Here is a 14390-nt window from a genome sequence, read left to right as displayed (position 1 = left end):
GGCACCTCCACCGAAGACCACCAGATGCTCTGGTTCGCTTAGGACGCATCACGCGCCCGGAAGGAAGGATGGAATGTAGAGGCGGACCAAAACTAACGTGTGATGAATTGATTAAACTGGACCTGAACCGGAAGAACCTACAGAAAGAGTTGGCACTGTACATGAATGCGTGGAGAGCAGCGATCCATGTGACCTAGGCGTGTACACGAGGTACACCACCACCACCACCACCCCGTTTTTAACTGTCTCTTTTGTAGGACCAGGTAGAATCAAGCTTCTGCTCAAATGGGACCTCGGCCAGCGGAACTTACAGAAACCGATCCTCTAACTCTCGACTTTTTTTCAGTATGGCAGAATTGTGAAAGGGGGACTCCCCTGTAGCTGGCAGGATCGCGAAGGGGGAAACCCCCGCATTGTGTGAGCAGCTACGCTACTTTGATTGTCGCGAATGCGTAAACCCACTGAAGTAGTGACTACTTCAGCCTCTGTGCCAAAAATGAACAAGGCACTGATTGTGCCAAGGACTGTCCTACCTTATGGTGGGTTGTGTTTAGGCAGGCAAGCCGCCGTAAAAACTTTTGACACTTTTACGAGACGATTCTTCACGAGGTAATCTCTAGCTCTACCCGTGACTTGTTCTTGGACGGAAAGGCTTTTGGTTTTGGTTTTGGTTTTGGCTAGATGGATTGGAAAGCAATACACGGAGCTTATGAAACAGGCGGCTTTCAATAACAGCTTATACAGTATTACCATCAACAAGAACAGTGGTAGACCACTATATAAGAGCACTACATATATAGCAAAGAAAAACAAACAAGCTACAAGAACAAAAAAAAAAAAAAAAAAAAAAAAAAAAAAACAATTTTGGGCCCCAACAATTTGAGGCTCTAGGGAATTGCCTAGCTGGCCTAGTCTATAAGATGGCTCTGGCTGCACCCCTGTGTTGGCCTTTGGTGCCTCTGTCATGTGCAGTAGGGATCTTGGAGGCAATTAGTGAGCTCTGTAACCCTTCTAATAGCTGGTGGCAAGGAGAGACAAAAAGTTCAGAAGTGCTGAAGGCCTGTATATATATGTGAAAAAACAGTTGGATATGAACAGGATAAAAGTTAATGAAGCCTTACCCTGGATGTCGGCTGAATTCTGCGAACTGATCTCCGTGGCTCAACTGCATCAGGGATCACAGGCTTCTCGTTCTGACCAACACGGTCCTTTTCTTCATTTCTAGACAACTTTTGACCGGGAAAGGCCCCAAGTTTCCTTTTATTTGCAAAAGCAGCCGCAACAGTTGAAGATGGTTGTTTCTTTGCCAAAGGCGCAACTGATACAGAACCCGACATATATCCCTCCTTTTTGGTACTAGAGGCTGGAGTATTTGGTATAAGATTATGTGCAACACCTTCAGTCGTTGCAGAGGGTACAGATACTCTCTCGGATGTATTTCTACCTGTAACAGTGTCAGGGTTTCCAGTCTTCTGAAAGTTAGGCCTCGATTCAGCTACTCGTTTCCCCCTGCTAACAACTTTAGAAGGATTTTTCCATCCACGCGAAGCTGAATCCTGAGGTATCAAAAACTTGGTAAATTTAATTGAATCGTTTGCTTCAGTGGTTGTTGTAACACCTCTATTAGAGACATAGTGTTTGCTTACATCCATAAATTTCCTTTTCCTTCCGGGCTTGGGGACACCAGGAACCACTGACGAGCCCGGCTTCTGAAGACCAGTCCGCTTCATTCCTAATTTATCTTTATTGTCCTCTTTGGGGTTCTTCCCTATATTGAATACTGTTTCTTTAGCAGACAGAGGCAGAGGTCTGGATGCTTCAGGTTTTTCACTTTCCTCTATATGCACCTTATGTTTTCCAATCTTATCTGTCTCTCTGACCTCAATTCCCGCATCAGTTTCAGCTGCACGCGGGCCGAACTTTGTTCGTTTCTCCCGTGGAGTATCGCCCTATGTCCCACAAACGACAAAACTCCATAAGCAAAATGTACACAGTAAAATCTGTGCTTCATAGATTATAAGTTTATCGGAGAGGAGCAATATATGTATACCTCATGGGAAGAGACAATATTTTCTGTCAACCTTGACCATTCTATCCAATGACCGTCCCTCCAAAAGAGAGATGGGCGAAGATTCCATGATCCAACAATTGAGGCGTCCCCTTGAGCTGTAAAATCAAGAATAACAATGTTCAGGGCTTTATGACTCCTCGATAGCATGTACTCACACAAATATGCGAACAATTATGTGCCACTGACTAAATAATAAAACAGCACCAGAAGCTACGTACCTGAAAGTTGAACAGTTAAATTTGCTTCATTGTCCTTGCCCATTTCGGTGATAGTTCCTTCCCACCAACTGAAAGTTAGGCGTAATGCAAAGGTGAAAAGGTTTGACAGAAAAACAATTCAAAACATAGCACAATTTATCATGTTAAGTTTAAACCACCATTCACAACGCGCGACCAATGTATTGAACTTCCAAGAGTTGTTTTAGCTGGACTAATAGGAAGTAACTCATGACAAAAGGTCAGTAAAATGCGCTAGCACAAGCAAGAAAAACAGGAACCAAGTAATGTGACTGCACCATCATCTTGAAAATCCCACCATCATCTTAAATATAAAAGCAGTAGCTGTTAATATAATAATTTGTTAGGATGTCCCAAATGAGCTGGTCCTAATTTGGCTTTCTGCCAAGTATGTTCAACTACTCCCCCAAAAAGAGAAGCACACATTTCACATCATTGTAGACCCCACCACTTCAGGAAAATGAACACCACTGAGCATTGTATTCATGCAGTGGTAGCCATACCTTACCTATCTCAAAGTAGAATAATAAGCACCCACTTTCATAATAGTCCTCAGGAAATTATACAGTGAGAAAGACTTTAAACAGTTTAAAGAAATAGATGCTAAATGAAATTATTTGCATATCACATGCTTACCCATTATTTATCCATGCATCCACCTTATCTCCAATAGACCAACTGCAGTCCCCTCTAGCTGCTCTGCGCCTCTTCCTCGTCCCTTCATACTTTGAAGCACTCACCAGATGTGGAATGCGGATTCGCGGAGCTTGACCTCCTTCTCCACCAAGTGACACCCACTCTGTAGACTGCCCAGAACCTGCAAACACATACAATTACGCATTAAAAATAAACAAATAACCAAATAATAACAGTAACAATGCGACAAACCAGAAGAAAGATAATGATAAGATTAACATTTTATAAAAATATTAGCAAGTTCGTAACAGTAATCATCAATGACTACAACATACACAACAACCCTACTCTCAATTATGAGCTTCTCCAGGCCACAGTCCTTTATGGGGCATATGCGTGCAAGTTCACATATCTACAGCAAGACAGAAAACAGGGGGGAAAGTTGGATGGCATTTTTTTTTTCATTACCTCCAGCTCGAGCAAGTTCAGTGAAACAGACATATGCCTTCCCATCCTTCAAATTCAGTACCTTGGATGGAAGCCACACCCGCCGCCCGAGGCCTTCATCGCAGGAAAGAACCTATGGAAGATTTCAAATGCATTAGCAAAAATTGATATCACGGATCAGCAGCAACATTTTCAAATAATCTTCATTTAAACACTAACTTGACGAACGTCGTGAACCTTTATCAAGTGACTACGGTCATAATCCAAGGACGTCTGAATAACTTCAGGAGAGGGTGCTATGGAAGTAAGTATGCAATCTTAACAAGGGGTAGGAATAAATGTACAACCATTAAGCTATGGCAACAGTCCTTCAGACGACAAAAGCTATACAAGCTACAAATGTAAAACCATCGTCAGGTCACAAACCTCTACAACGGAACCTTCCTCAATTTGGTTCTCTATAGAAGCTCGGGCTGACTCACGTGCTGCTTCATATTCCTCACTCTGGGCACTTTGCAAAGCACATATATATTCAACAGGAGCAGATCCGATGGTTTCAACAAAATCGGAAGTTCTGCCTGGTTTTGGTTCTGTCAGACCTTTTTCACCATTCCCAGCAGGACCCCGGCGTATGCCATTCACCAACAGATTGTTGTTTTTTACCTGTTTGGACAACTCTTTTGGAGGAGCTATCTTCTTCCCTTGGTCTGAGCTACCTTTCATCTCTTTCAAATTATTTTCAATGCATCTGGTAACCCCCTCTTCTGCACAAACTACTTCAGCTTGCTGTGCCATATTTGTAGTGTTAGAGTTCAGTTTGGCAGTCTGATCAGAGAACAAATGATGTTGCTGTGCTTTCCAATAATTTTCTGGACCAGCTTCAACTAACTCCTGAAGTGTAAAAGGTACAGGGTCCCCCATGGCAATGATGGTAGAAGCTTGCGATACAGCTTCTGCTGCCATTCCTGCCGCTTTAACGACAGCGTCCAGGTTCTCAGCTCTTCTTGTAGCAGCTGATGCAGCTTCAACCCTCTTTTTAGCTGCCTCCCTTGCGACAACAAGAATCGAGTCTGAATTGTTAGTTCTGTCCTTACTTTTCAAGATGGATGCGGGAGAGACAAAATTCCCCATATTCTTCACACCACCATGAAGACAAGCATCAGATGTCATATTTCCAAGTTGACAAGGAAGAACTAGAACCTCATCAGCCATCAGTTTGGCTTGCAGAGCAGCATCAGATGCAATTTTAGCAGCAGCAGCTGCTGCCTTAGCAACAGCAGCTGCCGCAGCTATTGCGACTGCCGCAGAAGCTAGCTTAGCTTCAAGATCAGAAACCAAACCAGAGCTCTTCTGGATAGCTAGCTGGGCCCATACACTTTGGCTGTGATTAACTGCAGCTGTAGCAAGAGAAGATGCTTCTTCTGCCTGCTGCTGAGCCTGCTCGATCTGTCTACATGTTTCTTCTGAGAGGACAGTCCCACTCCGCTGCTCTGTGTCTGCATGACCAACTAATACATTTGGCTTGGGAGGCGTGAGTGATGTTGTTGCTAAGACAAAACTACTGTCAGCAGAAACATTAGGATCAAAATCAGATGGAACTGATGTGATAGGGGTAATAGATGTAGTTGGCAATTGATGACCATCTCCATGAGAAGAAACTGGCTCTGATGCTGATGCAGGTTGAACAAAAGTAGAGATCTGATCAATCTCCAAAGAAGCTGAACCCTTTCTCCTTTTTCTAGGCTTCGACTCCGCAGCAGCTTGCTTTCCTGATGGTGGTGGAGTTCTTTTCACATCTACAATGGGAGAAGATGCACGTGTAGAAGTGCTAGGAGGTAAAGCAGGCTGCTGCACCAACCCAGATGGGCGTGATGCAGATGATGGTTCTCGGTCAGAAGGCAAATGAACTGCTTCTGAGATAGGTAATGCGGCTGAGTGTATAGCATTGGGTGCACTAAGTGATGAACTCTGAGGAGTGCTAACAACCCAGGTCGCAGGCGTAGGGGCTTGGGATTGCCATGTATTGGTGCTTCCTACGTAATGCCTCAAATGTGGAGACTGATAAGGATGATGCACTTGAACAAGCGTCTGATGAGGATCCATAAGAGGCCCTCCTTTCATTGTGCTGCTGCTGCTGGCGTACAACCCTTCACAGGGAGAAGAAACGTTCCACAATGGGGATGACATGGGTATTACAGGACTAATCATCGACGGAGGAGCACCTACACCACCAGGTCGGCCAGGTGTTGAGAAGGCATCATTTTGAAGAAAGCTTCTAGTTGATTGTGCAGGAGCCTTAGCACCTGCAAACACCCAATTCGCTCAAATATCAAGCTGAAATGACCTTTCTTTAAAAAAAAATCCCCCAACAAAGAAAAATCAAAAATGTATATGCCTAAATAATAGTACAAAGGTGTTACACAGTTGCTTACTACTGAGTGGAGACTTCTGATGCTGAAGCCTTTCGAGAGCAATACGCCATGCATTCTCCCACATGCTCCTTCCACCATCTATGTATAAAAAAAATCTGTTAAAGATACATGAAAAAGCAACAATGATTACAAAACGTAAAGACATAATTAGAGTATAAATACAAACCAGATTCTCCAAAGGCTGATATCATACATGGCTCATCAGGTGTGGTTCCTTGACTGCAATAAACAATTTGAGACATCAAACGAAACTACTTAAAAACGTCCAGTTGAAAATACAACTAACTGAATCTCTATTTAATCTTTCTAATTGATAATAGACTTACATTAAAGAACCATAAACAAATATCTGAGCACGCAATTGGACTTGTTGCGAGTCTGTGAAAGGCTGTTGAAATAAGGTGGAGGTTGGAATCGACGTATTCAAATCCGGCAGACTAGATGTATGACCCATTAGGACAGGACTGGGTTTTGTATTGCTGCCGTCAATAAATCCAAATGGTCTCATCTCTTCTGCTGGTGCAACATGATTCACAATGCCAAATGAACTAGGGGACAATGTACCCGAGCTGCTCCCCCTTCCTTTTATCTGTTTTCTGGGTGTCATCTCTTCAATAGTTTTCCCTTCTTTCGCAGCCACTCTATCAACCACCTTGCCAGACCCCGACCTTGCTTTACCATCTGCCCTAGATCTTCGGCGTTCACTTTTTACACCAGGTGTTTGAGTATTTGCAAAAGAAATATCTTGTATGATATTCGGATCTGTTTGGCTGAAGCTGGACATGATGGGAGAAGTCCCTACGGTCTTTGATAAATTGTGAAGAGAGAAGACCAAAAATAAAAGCACATCAGAGAGAGAGAAAGACATTTTTCATTTACAACTCACTAATAAACGAGAGTAGATACCTGAAGGACATCATCAGGTTGAAGACTTGGGAATGGTTTCCACCCGCTACCTATTTCTGTTTCAGCCAAATGTTCATGTGAGGTAACCTTAAAAGTGAAACTTCTATCATCTCTGAGGAGATCAACTTTTCTGGGATCATGAAAAATGGAGCTGAATTGATTGGCTCCCTGACCGATGCCACCCTGACCCTCTTGATACTCTTTTTGACATAGGAGCAGCTCATTTTTAAGAGGACTTCCTTTGTCGTTAGAAGCTTCCATGCCAGCTGTTTTATCAGACCCAGCTGTTGTTGTATCATCAGCAGGCTTATGACCCTTGGAGCTTTTACGCACCTTTCTCCCACCAGATTTTCGAGGACTTCCCTGAGAAGTATGTGATGACATCTTGGAATTTACTTGGCTAACTGTTTTTGTTGAAGCAGAACCCTGTGAAACGTGTGATAACGTCTTTGAATCTATTTGGCAAGATGTTTCTCTTGGAGGAGATCCCTGTGCAATATACAGTTAACAGGTGGAAATTAAGAATATACACACTTAAAAACACTCAAATATTCAGCCATAAAAACTAAAAAGAACTATAAACAACCAATCAGGAGCAAGTACCTGAGATGCACCAGGTAGATCAGTGGGAAATGGCCTCCAGTCATCGCCAGTTCTCTCAGATGGATGTGGCTGTGAACCGACTTCGAAAGTAAAATTTCTATCGTCTTGGGAGCAACTTTTAACCTTAGGATCAAGAAGCACAGAAGTGGCTATACTGGCCTCACAAACAGAGGCATTAGATTGATCCGCTAAAACATCTTTACCTAAAACCAGGTTTTCTTTTTCACTTAGGGAGGGCTCACTGCAACTGATGACAGTAGGGGAACCACAATTAGATTCAATTGAGTTCAGATTGCTATTTCCTGTTTCCACATGTTGAAGTTCAGAATCGTCATTCAGCATCCTCACAGGTTTAAAGATGTCCATGGAGACATTTGAGGCATCACCTGCAAATGCAGACATGACGATCACTAATGGTCATGAACCACTAACATAACTATATTCGCCTTAGTATTAAACAGGACCTCTATAAATTGTTTACCTAAAAGTGGGTCTTCTTTTTCATTTTGGGAGATTTCACTGCAACTGACAACAGTAGGGGAACCACATCTAAGTTCAATAGAATTCGGATTGCTACTTCCTGTTTGCAAAGATTGTCGATCAGCATCGTCTCTCAACATCAGAGGTTTAGAGAAGTCCCCTGAGTCATTCAAGGCATCACCTGTAAATTCAGACATGATGATCAGAATAACAACATATCAAGTCCAACGTACTTGAATAAGCTGTGAAGTAGAAACACCATACCTTTTTCTCCTAGGAGGACACTCTGCACATCATTTCCAGACTCTTTTTGTTCTTCCACAGTTTTTGGGTCAACATCGTGAGAAGATTCCTCCAATGACGGTATGGGCTTTTTCAAAATCTTGCTGTAGCTACCTGCGAAAGGAGAAAAGATGAACAAAATCCCTAGGCAATCCAAAAATTAAATGGGAAAATATTAGGACCACAAAAGCTCTAATATTCAGAATAGAATTCCATGAATCCTTCTCGATAGTCCGATCCTATTCTGAAATGGTATAAGCAGTAGATAGCAAGAAACAAGGAGTTACACAAAACTATCTGCAAGGGGGTAGGGGGGGATTATGTGTGACTCATACCCGCAGATTCCATTACTGCTCCTTCCTGGACCGCAGAAGAAACTCCAACTACTGCTTGAACACCATCGTTTTCTTTGGAAAGGGATTCATAAGAAACAGGAGTTCCCAACACATCTCTGGAGTCCAGAGCATCTTTGTTAGCTACTGTTGTTGGAGTCTTGTTTTGGCATCTTGCACTATCATGTCCCAATGGGGATGACGGCTCACCAATAGCATCTACTATCTTTCCAGCATCCACAGAAGCTTCACCTTCTCTTAATTCAGAAGAAATGGACACATCTGGCATTTCGGACCTCACATTCATCACTGATGAACTACTAGGCTCCAAGCAGATTGTGGTCACTGCTTCCTGCTTATCAGAATGTTTAAATTTCTCGACAAGTAACTGTGTCCTTACATCCTCCTCGGGTTTAACGCCAATGTTGCTCCCTTCAGGCAAATCCTTAGCACCACTCAATTTGTTATCGCACCCTAATTTCATTAGATCTGAAACAACATCAGCACAGACACACCGAATGCAGAGAATTTAATAAAAATAATGAATAAGTCAAAAGGAAGTAACTGTTGGAACTCCACACTTGTTCAACCAAAGACACCGATGACTAAAACTGTGAGTAAGTCTACCTGATTGCTCCGACAGAACCTGGACAGAAGGTGTTTCATGAACCATGCTTTCTGTGATAATAGTCTGACTACTGGATGATGTACAAACCTTCTCTCCCACAATCAGAGAACCATCCATGTCACACTCTACTTTGCTCTCTGGGTCAGTAGTTGACCTTTCAATTTCTTTGTTGATGAGAGGGGCATCTGAATGAACTATAACTGAATCACTAGACTCGAGCCCTCCTATTTTAGTAGTTTCAGCTGCTTCTGATGAAGAAACCACCAACAACCTGGAAGAATCTGACAGAAAGCTTCCATCGCCTTGGCCCATGTCGTTCTTCTTGTTTGCAGTTGAAGAATCACAACAGTTACTGATAGATACTCCAGTAACATTTTTAGCATGTGTTGGATCAGGAGCAGCAGAGGGACCAAGATGCATATTCTCAAAACCAGGAGGACACTCGTGCAGTGTCTTATTCTTCCCCTCAGAGCTAACCAAAGGGACAATTTCCATATTCGCTTTTCTGCATTTGTCATCATCAACGAAAAGATCTCGCCCAGACTCAGCCACTGATGCACTACAATACGTTTCAATAACAGAACTTGGACCCAGATCTCTCAAACTCCCATAAACAGATGCGTCACCGTCGTCAGTGATTCCATCCGTAGGTTCAACCTGAGGCAGGAGCTGATCTGGAGCTTCTTTACTTAGATTGGTTGGTAATGCAGAATCCTCATCCATCGCATCCAGTCCCTTGGATGGAGGAGCTACAGAACCATCTTTATCTGAATTTTGAAGACCCATTTGAGTTGTTAAGTCGCCCAATACGTCTCCGGATACTGATCCCTTGATAGTAGTAATATTTTGTTCCATAATCATTTCATCTTGTCCTACCGATTTCAGTAACATTTCAACAGATTCCGAGGATGTAGCCTCAGACCAAACATTGTTACGCCTTGAGATGGAGCAAGATTCGGCAGCAGTTGAACTAAACTCTATCCCACTACTTCCTCCCGAAAAATCTTCAATCCACTGGTTTTCTTCTTGACTTCGTATGTCAAGTAAACCCTCCGATCCAACTAAACTATCAAACCTCAAGTTAACGTTGTCTTCCAGATCAAACTTGGGAAGCGAATATGAGCTTAAGCCTGGAGGAAACTTTCTGTTTTTCTCTTCACCAACTAACTGAAAAGTCTGGTTTTGGAAATCATTGTCATCATAATCCATGGGTGAATTCCTACATGCGGAAAAGGATACAATATGAGAAGCTTGACAAGCAAATGAACAGCAACATATGAGTAAGGTACCCCCCATGTCCCCATAATTCTAGAACTTACCAGTTCATCCATTTCCTTAGGCATATTGAGTTTCGAAACATTAACTAGAACATAATGCTTTAATAAGCTCAATTATACAATATTCATCGAAACAAGCTTATTAAACAAATATATGAAACCATCTTAAAGAAACTGCTCAGACACTGTGAGAAATTTGACAAGACCAACAATGCTTCAAAAAAACATCTCATAACAACGGAAATTTTAAGATTAATTTTTCATTTCAGCAGTTCCAAAATAACGTCTTGTTTGAAAAGACCTTCGCATATGATCCACATAATCAAGTAATCATCACAAATCCCCACTATACAGACCTTGCATGTGTCACACCAAGCAAAATAAAGGCAAAGTTAACACAGAAAGTCACACTCAAATTCTAATCAAAATCCCTAATTTCTCGAAATTAATTCATCACCTGTGTTTCAGTGCAAATTACCCACCAAAAGAAAGAGAAAAAAACACAAAAATTTGGAAATCGAGGGGACCAATCAGAATCCCAAATAAGTAAATGGTCTAGTGAAACAAATTCAGTAAGTACTAGTGGAACAAATTCAAGTGAGATAAAGAGATTTCATTTTAAGAACCCTAAAAAAGTAAAAAAGAAAGAGAGAAACCCTAATATTAAGTGAAGGAGAATAATAATAGTTTTAAGTAATAAATTACCTCCGTTCTCCATCCGGTGACGGAATCGTAGCCGTTGAGAAGAAACCCTAATTTATGACGAAGAAGAAGAAATGAAATCGGAGTAGCAGAAGTAGAAGAGAGTGTAATAAAAACAACACAAGTAAGTATTTTTCTCTGTTGTGTGTGAGTTTTCTGTTCGAACAACGAAAGGGAAAGTGAAAGATTTTTTAATAATAAAAATACAAAATGAAATGGAAATAACCTCCAGAAAATCTTATATAACCAACTGGTCCAAATTCTCTCACTTGACTCTAACTTTTTGTGTTTGTGTTCGTGCGTGTTGTTTACTTCTAGAAAATTAAATTACTCTACTGCCTATAACCTTGGTGCAAATATTGTCCGGCTTCCTCACACTATCATGTACTCCCTCTGTCCTAAAATTTCTGTCCTCTATTCTATTTTCGTCTGTCCTAAAATTCTGTCCAGCTTCTGTTTATAGTCATATTTTTTAGTCAAACTCTCAAATATACCCTTAATTTTTATAATTACAAAATTATTTTTAAAATAACCAAAATTTAAGAAAATCTTAAATGAAATATTTATAATAGGTAACAAACCTGTTTAATATCAATCCTATTTATCTTCATTCTATTTTTAACCAAAAACTATTTTTGGATGTAAATTTAAGACTAGGCAGAGCATGCCCGTTCCGTTCAAAAAAAAAAAAATTGATTCGAAGAAAAAGCGTTAGATTATTCCATCAGAATGGAATAGTCTCCAAGTGGTGCAAACTGGAGCATGTACATAGAACCGACACGGATGTCACTATTGGTTGTAGAAGCATTTGGCATGCTCTGATTTTCTCCCTTGGCACCACCAAAATTTGCACTCCTGGTAATGACAAGAGTTTGATTCTATAGTAGTACTACAAAATTTAGGACTATCAAATTGTTGTTGAACTGTGATGGATTCTTAGTAAATGCAGCTGAATTTGGGTTAAGAGATAACTATAGATTACTCGGACATTCCATGTGCACAAATCTGCATTGGACCCATGGCATACATAATCGTTCTGCTTCAGTGCACCAAGTAAAGTACAATACACAAAATAAAATACTCGTAGAGTATTAGCCGTAGTTGTAATGACTGCATCTTTCATAGTTGCTTCTAGCAATAAAATCAAACAAGAAATTAAGAAAAGATACAAGCATTGAGTTACAAGGAGGAAGTACTAGATAAGAAACTTTATTGAACCAATCAGTTCATGCACAAGCATAGATAGACTAACTGCTAATGAACCAAACAAAAACTGAAACATGATCAAAGTACCCTAGGAACCAAACGAAAATTAAAGCATGACAAAAGCAAACTAAACACTAATTACCTACTACTGCAGACCGAGTTTACTGATTGAGGTGATTGAGGTAGTTTCGAACACTATCTATTAATGCGGCATCACACTCAAGTTGAATGGGTAGATTACCATTTCTCGCCAATCTGTCTTTCGCCATATGCGACACCTTATAATTATTTCCTCCCAACTGTTTCATACTTTCTATCATGCAACCTTGAAACGTCAGGAAAACGTAATTAAGGTTTTTAGAAGATAAATTTTCAAAAGACTCTTGCACAGCTTGAACTAATTCATCAATTGTGCTGGGCGCATACCGATACTGTAGTGATTGAATTGCCCGAAAATAACCAAGATCTAAAACATTAAAATCTGGACTGTTTGGTGGTTGGAAAGACAAGCGGATATCAAATCCATCTTTGGAAGCATCTTCAAGAAACTCTTGATCATTTGGGTTTATGTGTGGTCTGGCATTGTCCTGTTGAATAAATATAGGCTCCATGTTGCTACTGCGTGGCCATTTGCTTCGGATTGCTGGCAAAACCTTGTTGATCAGACACGAACGAATGACATCTTTGGTAACAGACAAAATTGCTTTTGTTTCCATAGTACCAGCAGTACGATTCTTACTATTGCGTTGTGCAGGCTCTTGGAAAGTGAAAGGAAAAATTCCTATCTTTCCAGAAAATTCTTCATTGTTAGCAGAATCATACCTAGGACGAGCAACCACTGCTAAAAACATGACCTTGGTAATAAAACGTTTACTCTTACAACTGCGCAAAGGTTCATCTTCTTCTGGGAGAAGATAATACTTTTGCGACTCCTTGGTCATATAGAATCACTTTTCGTCAATATGAATGTAATTATACATGCTTTTGAAAATAGGTTTATTAGCAAAACAATAATCTTCGAGCATTGATAGAGAAAATAGAAGCCTTGCCTTTTTATTGTCATCGGTTAACGCTGGCTTCAAGGCGTTTGAGTGCGGTCGTATGGCACCTTCTTTGATTCTTTTATGAATCGTTGACTTAGACATATTCGCCGCACTTGCCATTACTCGAATGTTTGTGCGCAGTCGTAAAGGTATCGAAGATATCACGGTTGGATCAATTTCAATTCGTTTACGGCCAGCTCGTCCAGTTAGGCTATGAGATACATCAACCAAAGAGCCATTGGTCATTCCAGATTTTGCTTGTTGCCAGATTCTACGGATAGTTCTTGTGCTTACAGAAAACTTAGCAGCAATCTCAACTCCTGAACCGTGCTTGATTTTTCCATTGGCACTTTGTTTGAGAAGCGCCTCATAAATGGCTTGTCGTTGAGTGTTGGAAAGATTTTTTTTCTTTGGGGATTCCATTTTCCAGTCCTTAGCTGAATCTGATATTGAAGGTATGAAGATTATAAGGAGATTGAGAGAGATTTGTACTAGTTAGGAAGGGTTTGACTGATTTGTGGTGACCGACACAGGTATATAAACAATGGAGAGGATCAAAGGAATTCAAAGGAAAATTTTAAGTTTCCATGGTGAGCATATACACAGAAGAGGAAATAATCTATGAATGCAATTTTGAAGTGAATTTCAATTCCAAAATTTTAGAGTTCCCTCCAAAACTTCAGTTCCAAAATTTTACTCGTTTTGATTTTGATTCGGTAACTTTAACGTAATGTTGTGAGCGGGAAGGTTTTGATGGATTAGGGATGGTTAACAGGGATATATATACATAAGAGAGGATCAAAAAAATTTATGAAAAATCTAAAATTTCATGGTAAACGTATATACGAAAAGGAAATAAACTAGATATTCACTTTTCAATCTGTTTTCCCTCTCAAATAAATTTTTTTTTGTTTTCCCTCTAAACTCCCCAGTGGTTTTGTTCTCTCAAGTGTCACGGAGGGAAACTAAAATCAGTTGGAGGAATTTTTTTAACAATTCGTCTTATAATCAATGCATACAGATTTTTATTTTTATCTTATTTTATAACATTTCTAAAAACAACAATGTTTCCAAACATGTATTTTTCTTACATGCGTCATATATTTATT

General features: G+C 40.5%; 2 protein-coding genes across 4 annotated transcripts; both read right to left on the bottom strand.

Annotated features, from left to right (window-relative positions):
- Positions 1-707: 707 nt before the first annotated feature.
- Positions 708-11235, bottom strand: LOC113355465. Of its 3 annotated transcripts, XM_026598328.1 has the most exons (18): positions 11036-11234; positions 9053-10272; positions 8429-8914; positions 8076-8207; positions 7813-7992; positions 7332-7717; positions 6729-7217; positions 6149-6627; positions 5989-6041; positions 5823-5900; positions 3817-5693; positions 3412-3523; positions 2944-3124; positions 2290-2357; positions 2051-2166; positions 1647-1949; positions 1122-1556; positions 708-1018 (listed from the first exon to the last, which is right to left on the bottom strand). In XM_026598328.1, exons 2-18 carry the CDS (start codon positions 10260-10262, stop codon positions 914-916), a joined length of 6690 nt encoding a protein of 2229 aa, XP_026454113.1. In that variant the 5' UTR covers positions 10263-10272; positions 11036-11234; the 3' UTR covers positions 708-913. The 3 variants fall into 3 exon arrangements, with proteins under 3 accessions (XP_026454113.1, XP_026454112.1, XP_026454111.1); XM_026598327.1 differs by having other exon boundaries at positions 1122-1949; positions 8429-8899; positions 11036-11235; XM_026598326.1 differs by having other exon boundaries at positions 1122-1949.
- A 1164-nt stretch (positions 11236-12399) lies between these two features.
- LOC113359119 lies at positions 12400-13179 on the bottom strand. The gene has a single exon (XM_026602804.1). It carries the CDS (start codon positions 13177-13179, stop codon positions 12400-12402), a length of 780 nt encoding a protein of 259 aa, XP_026458589.1.
- Between the last annotated feature and the right edge of the window lie 1211 nt (positions 13180-14390).

Source organism: Papaver somniferum, chromosome 3 (assembly GCF_003573695.1).
Source record: "Papaver somniferum cultivar HN1 chromosome 3, ASM357369v1, whole genome shotgun sequence".
NCBI lineage: Eukaryota > Viridiplantae > Streptophyta > Magnoliopsida > Ranunculales > Papaveraceae > Papaver > Papaver somniferum.
Note: the sequence above shows the minus strand (reverse complement) of the source record. Positions and strands in the feature narration are given on the sequence as shown.